The sequence below is a fragment of the Cicer arietinum genome, chromosome 4 (assembly GCF_000331145.2).
Source record: "Cicer arietinum cultivar CDC Frontier isolate Library 1 chromosome 4, Cicar.CDCFrontier_v2.0, whole genome shotgun sequence".
In the NCBI taxonomy this organism is placed as follows: Eukaryota; Viridiplantae; Streptophyta; class Magnoliopsida; order Fabales; family Fabaceae; genus Cicer; species Cicer arietinum.
Window position 1 is genome coordinate 28,049,707 of NC_021163.2, and position 7,723 is coordinate 28,057,429.

General features: G+C 29.8%; 1 protein-coding gene across 1 annotated transcript in view; it reads right to left on the minus strand.

The window, feature by feature from the left end:
- Nucleotides 1–6,306, minus strand: part of LOC140920021 (uncharacterized) — a 13,068-nt gene extending 6,762 nt beyond the window's left edge. The window contains exon 1 of the mRNA XM_073367329.1: nt 6,274–6,306. Within this exon, the coding sequence (XP_073223430.1) occupies nt 6,274–6,306 (33 nt within the window). The remainder of the gene's footprint in view (nt 1–6,273) is intronic.
- Nucleotides 6,307–7,723: the final 1,417 nt, after the last annotated feature.

The following is a 7,723-nucleotide window of genomic DNA, read 5'->3' on the forward strand; positions in this document are numbered from 1 at the left end:
AGTATGTAATGGAATTGATCAAAGCTACACATGTTGGATAAGACATGGTGAGAAAAAAAAAAAGGAAACATTAATTTTGTGAATAGTTTGACATATCCTTCAACTGACTTCGATACAGATACATATGAGCCGGACCGAGTTGATGAGATGTGATAAATATGCATGTAATCTGAATTATTGTGATAAATATGCATGTAATCTGAATTATTGTGATAAATATGCATGTAATCTGAATTATTGTGATAAATATGCATGTAATCTGAATTATTGTGATAAATATGCATGTAATCTGAATTATTGTGATAAATATGCATGTAATCTGAATTATTGTGATAAATATGCATGTAATCTGAATTATTGTGATAAATATGCATGTAATCTGAATTATTGTGATAAATATGCATGTAATCTGAATTATTGTGATAAATATGCATGTAATCTGAATTATTGTGATAAATATGCATGTAATCTGAATTATTGTGATAAATATGCATGTAATCTGAATTATTGTGATAAATATGCATGTAATCTGAATTATTGTGATAAATATGCATGTAATCTGAATTATTGTGATAAATATGCATGTAATCTGAATTATTGTGATAAATATGCATGTAATCTGAATTATTGTGATAAATATGCATGTAATCTGAATTATTGTGATAAATATGCATGTAATCTGAATTATTGTGATAAATATGCATGTAATCTGAATTATTGTGATAAATATGCATGTAATCTGAATTATTGTGATAAATATGCATGTAATCTGAATTATTGTGATAAATATGCATGTAATCTGAATTATTGTGATAAATATGCATGTAATCTGAATTATTGTGATAAATATGCATGTAATCTGAATTATTGTGATAAATATGCATGTAATCTGAATTATTGTGATAAATATGCATGTAATCTGAATTATTGTGATAAATATGCATGTAATCTGAATTATTGTGATAAATATGCATGTAATCTGAATTATTGTGATAAATATGCATGTAATCTGAATTATTGTGATAAATATGCATGTAATCTGAATTATTGTGATAAATATGCATGTAATCTGAATTATTGTGATAAATATGCATGTAATCTGAATTATTGTGATAAATATGCATGTAATCTGAATTATTGTGATAAATATGCATGTAATCTGAATTATTGTGATAAATATGCATGTAATCTGAATTATTGTGATAAATATGCATGTAATCTGAATTATTGTGATAAATATGCATGTAATCTGAATTATTGTGATAAATATGCATGTAATCTGAATTATTGTGATAAATATGCATGTAATCTGAATTATTGTGATAAATATGCATGTAATCTGAATTATTGTGATAAATATGCATGTAATCTGAATTATTGTGATAAATATGCATGTAATCTGAATTATTGTGATAAATATGCATGTAATCTGAATTATTGTGATAAATATGCATGTAATCTGAATTATTGTGATAAATATGCATGTAATCTGAATTATTGTGATAAATATGCATGTAATCTGAATTATTGTGATAAATATGCATGTAATCTGAATTATTGTGATAAATATGCATGTAATCTGAATTATTGTGATAAATATGCATGTAATCTGAATTATTGTGATAAATATGCATGTAATCTGAATTATTGTGATAAATATGCATGTAATCTGAATTATTGTGATAAATATGCATGTAATCTGAATTATTGTGATAAATATGCATGTAATCTGAATTATTGTGATAAATATGCATGTAATCTGAATTATTGTGATAAATATGCATGTAATCTGAATTATTGTGATAAATATGCATGTAATCTGAATTATTGTGATAAATATGCATGTAATCTGAATTATTGTGATAAATATGCATGTAATCTGAATTATTGTGATAAATATGCATGTAATCTGAATTATTGTGATAAATATGCATGTAATCTGAATTATTGTGATAAATATGCATGTAATCTGAATTATTGTGATAAATATGCATGTAATCTGAATTATTGTGATAAATATGCATGTAATCTGAATTATTGTGATAAATATGCATGTAATCTGAATTATTGTGATAAATATGCATGTAATCTGAATTATTGTGATAAATATGCATGTAATCTGAATTATTGTGATAAATATGCATGTAATCTGAATTATTGTGATAAATATGCATGTAATCTGAATTATTGTGATAAATATGCATGTAATCTGAATTATTGTGATAAATATGCATGTAATCTGAATTATTGTGATAAATATGCATGTAATCTGAATTATTGTGATAAATATGCATGTAATCTGAATTATTGTGATAAATATGCATGTAATCTGAATTATTGTGATAAATATGCATGTAATCTGAATTATTGTGATAAATATGCATGTAATCTGAATTATTGTGATAAATATGCATGTAATCTGAATTATTGTGATAAATATGCATGTAATCTGAATTATTGTGATAAATATGCATGTAATCTGAATTATTGTGATAAATATGCATGTAATCTGAATTATTGTGATAAATATGCATGTAATCTGAATTATTGTGATAAATATGCATGTAATCTGAATTATTGTGATAAATATGCATGTAATCTGAATTATTGTGATAAATATGCATGTAATCTGAATTATTGTGATAAATATGCATGTAATCTGAATTATTGTGATAAATATGCATGTAATCTGAATTATTGTGATAAATATGCATGTAATCTGAATTATTGTGATAAATATGCATGTAATCTGAATTATTGTGATAAATATGAATATAATCTGAATTATTGTGATAAATATGAATATAATCTGAATTATTGTGATAAATATGAATATAATCTGAATTATTGTGATAAATATGAATATAATCTGAATTATTGTGATAAATATGCATGTAATCTGAATTATTGTGATAAATATGCATGTAATCTGAATTATTGTGATAAATATGCATGTAATCTGAATTATTGTGATAAATATGCATGTAATCTGAATTATTGTGATAAATATGCATGTAATTTGAATTGAGTGTTTTATACTAATATGGCAGAATAGCAAATTAAGTCACTTATATAATTTGAATGGTTTATATCCTAGTTATAACATCTCACAGTTTGCTACTAATGTCACTTATATAACGTAAATTAAGTGCCAATTCGATTGGAATAAATGTCTGAGTTACAGTCATCCAAAATTGAACCCAAATAAAACCAACACAAAAATAACATATTGAGGCCTTTTACAACGCTTTTTATAAAAAATACTGTAAAAGACCCTTTTGAAAATAAATAAAAAAGACATTTTACAGCGCTTATTTGAAAAAGCGCTGTAAAAAGCTTTAAAAATAATATTCATCAGACACCTAACATGACTATCTCTAACAGGATTTTCTTCAAACACCTTGAACGCATCATGGGAATCCCCAAAAACACATTGTTAACATAAACATCAGACTCAAACCCATTTTTCGCAACATGGCAATGAACCTGAATACCAAGTTTCGATTTAAGAAGGAAAGGGAATGTAAAGAGATAAAAAGGGTGTTGAGATGGAGATTGAATTGTGAAAGAGTAAGCTTTGATGTTTGTGAAGAAGATGCATAAAAGGAGAAAAGTTTGGTGAAGAGGAAGAGATTTTGGTGGTGACCAGTTACTACTATGTGGATTTTGCATGTTGAGCTTGTTTAAAAAATAACATAACAAAATACAAAAACAATAAGGTCTTTTACAGCGCTCATTTAAAAAAGCGTTGTAAAAGACTTTAAAAAAACATTCATATAACATAATAAAACAAGGAGGTCTATTACAGTGCTTGTCCAAATAAGCGATGTAAATACTGTTTTAAAAATAAAATAAAGAGACATTTTACAGCGCTTATTTGAACAAGCGCTGTAAAAGGGTATTATATATAACATAATAAAACAATGAGGTCTTTTACAGCCGCTTATTGGGAAAAACGCTGTAAAAGAGCCTTTTAAAAAATTAAATAAGGACGCCTTTTAGAGCGTTTTTCAAACAAGCGCTCTAAAAGGCCTAAGCCTTTTAGAGCGCCTTTTAAACAAGCGCTGTAAAAGGGTTATAAAAAAGCGCTGTAAAAGGGTTTTATATATAACAGTAACCGCTTCAGTTTCCTCTTCATTACGTAAACTTCACTATCATCTCAACCTTCATCGTTCTTCTCTTCTTTTGCAAACCCTATAATCCCGTCCATTACAAACCGTATTTCCACGATCATCTCCTTCATTTCGAACCTTATTTCCATCCAAGATCATCTCTCCCATTGCACACAATATATTTTCATTGAAATACGTAACCCTCATTACGTATTTCTTTAATACCGTATTTCTATGAACCATATTTCTGTGAACTTTCTGCGTTCCCTCTTTTCTTCACATTTCATCTTTCTTCGAACCATTATTCAGGTATTGATGTTATTAATTTTTTGTAATCATTAAAATGCATGTTGAGCTTGTTTAAGATATACTGATACATGTTGAGCTTGTTTATAATAATGCATGATGCATGTTGAGCTTGTTGATGTTATACTAAACTGCATGTTGAACTTGTTGTAGTTAAATGGATACAAACAAAGATTTAGAATGTCAAAATGAAGAAGTTGACACCTCTAAGACTTATGAAAATGAAGTCAAACGTGGTGCAACTATCATGCAAAAAGTCATTAAAGCAAAGAGTAATGGCATTAAATTTGAGGTATACTATACTCTGTTTGCTGTGTGTTTTTTATCTTTTTTTAATATCATGTACTTACTATATGAATTTATTAGGTTGGCTGGAATGAGAGTGGTCAGCCAATTGACCCCAACAGCTCTATGTTTGTAAGCTATATTGGGGCTGTTGTTCGTCAAAATGTCCTAATTACAATTGACGATTGGAGAGATAAGGCGTTGAAGGATGCCAAAGATATTATATGGAATGACATTCAAGTAAATTTTTTGATCCACTCTTTTGTCATTTATAATTTTTTTGGTTGAAATACTTTACTTATAATTTTTTTCATTGCAGACGACTTTTGTTCTTGATGAGGGACGAAAGTCTTATGTTTTGAGAGTTGTTGGGAAGATCCATCGTGGATTTAGATCCCATCTCTCAAATTTCTATCTAAAAGATAGAGAATGAAACACAAGTGCTGAACCTCCAAAAATATATCAACGTTACATATCAAACGATGAATGGAGAGCATTTGTTTCCAAATGTTCTGACCCTGCGTTTTTCGTAAGTGATTAATTTATTAGCATTTGTGTTTATTATTCATATTCGTAGCGTATTTTAAATTTTTACACAATTGCTATTTTTTTTATATAGAATATTAGTAAGGCAAATCGCGAACGGGCAAGCAATCCAAAACACCCATACAAAAAATCACGTATGGGATATGCACGCCTTGATCAACAACTTGTAAGTAATTAAACATCACTTTTATATAATGAAGTAATTTGTATTATAAACTATAGTGTGTAACTAATTTGTATTATTTTGTTTATGATTTTAACGAATAGAGAAAAGACACCCAAGCCGATCAACCCTTGGGTTGTCATTATTATGGAAGGAAGCGCGTGTTAACAAAGACAGAGTGGTTGATAATGAAAATGTCAAAAAAGTAGTAGAACTTTGTGTAAGTATATTATCACTTTAATATTTTTTAATATTGTATTTTAAAAATGCTATTGAACTTATCTTTTTAATGTTACATGTATTTTAGGAGATTATTGAACAAAGTTATGAAAATCCGGAGGGCAACAAAGATACTTGCAGGGACATTCTTGGTAAAGCGTTTAATGTCCCTGAGTATTCCGGTCGAGTTAGGGGGAAAGGATTTGGCGTAACTCCCAAAAGCTTTTTTCCTCAAGAGAAGCGCCAAAAACCTTCCAACGAGGAAGTATTAGAGAAGCTCATAATCATATCAGAGCAAGTGGCATTCTTGGTGAATACGAATAAAGACAAACAACATCCGGATCAGCTCTAACCTGAAATACAAATGGAGAGTAAAATCGCGAGTTGCAACGTCAGTTTGAAAAGTATTCCCGAGGTAATTAATTACTTACTACTTACTTGCTTATGTAATTACTTATGTATTAAACAAACTTATATATTAACTGTACTTATGTTTTAATTGATTTAGGGTGTCACTCCATGTGTCCTATACTTGTCCTCGCCTACTCAACGAAAGGTGGGAAAAGGAAAATTGTACAATACTTCGGGAGAAGTATTGCACAATACTCTGATCCCTGCGGGCCATGTCAAAGTATCGCCTACTGTTGCTTTCGAACCAACTGCACTGTTGCCCATATCGGACAACGATGGAGATATGAAGTTCTGAAGCGACGCTATTGGCAGTTACGTGGCATGGCCCACAAACCTTGTTTCCCTTGAAAAAAAGATTCCCAGAAACAAATCAGTTACATCTCCCGAAAAGGTTTGTCACATTTATTGCCTAAGGTTTGTCATTTTTTCAGATTCAATAAACTAACATTTTACCTCATTTTTGTAGGTCCAAATAAATAAACCACCCCTACAGCCAAAAAAAGGCAGCAAACCTCAAAAATTGGAGGTTAATAGGGCTGCCAAACTACAAAGGCTGGAGGGTAATAAAGCTGCCAAACTTGCAGCAACAAAAAATCTGGATCGGGGAAAATCGGTCGCTGCTGCTGCTGCTCCTAATAAAAGTCAGCCACGCCTTGGTAAATACGGGGCGTGTCTTGACATCCAAATAAAAAGGAACATGGGCAGCAGCAACGATTCGCCCATCGTACAAATGAATAAAGACATCTTTGGAGATGAGTATATTGAATACCTCGAAAAGGAGCAAATGTACGATCTTCTCGAACATAAGGAGCTGAGTGTTACTGTAATCAGCTTGTACATAAGGTAAAAAATACTTTTAATTGCATTTATTTGTAATTAATTAAATGTATTGGTAATTAATCTAGTTTAAAATTTTCATTGAAGGTTTTTGTACGAGAAGGTCGTGTGCACGAGGAAACTGTCAAATAAATACTCATTCTTGTCTCCGCATAAGATGTCGATGTTCAAACTCGATCCAGACAATGTAAAACACTACATTGTAGATATGTTTTTAAGAAATAAAGAAAGTGATAAATTGTTCTTGGCACCATATAATTCAGGGTACGTAATTTTATCTTTTTTAATTGATGAGAATTTAATTTATTAGTTGTCTATAAACAAAATTGCTTAACCAATTTTTTGTTGTTGTAGGGCACATTGGGTGCTATTTGCAATCAATGCGGTCTCTGAAGTGATATACTATTTGGATCCCGTGCACGGCGATTACACCAATCACCCCAGAATAAAGAATATGCTCGACACGTAAGTAATATTCATTTATTTCTTATATATATATATATATATATATAAATATATATATGTAAGAAATAAATGAATATTACTTACGTGTCGAGCATATTCTTTATTCCGGGGTGATTGGTGTAATCGCCGTGCACGGGTATATTGCAGTACTTTGACAATTCCAGACCATCATATTCTGAGGATGATCTAATGGAATTAAAGGAAGACTGGTGTCAGTATGTGCTTGACATGCAAATTATTTGATTTTCTGGGAAATAGCTTGCTGCTGGGCAAGGGATCTGAATATTATATGGTAGCTAGTGCATATTATGTATATTCTGTTAGTTATTATATGTAAATGATCATAGGACACAATATATGAACATGCATATGGATCTGA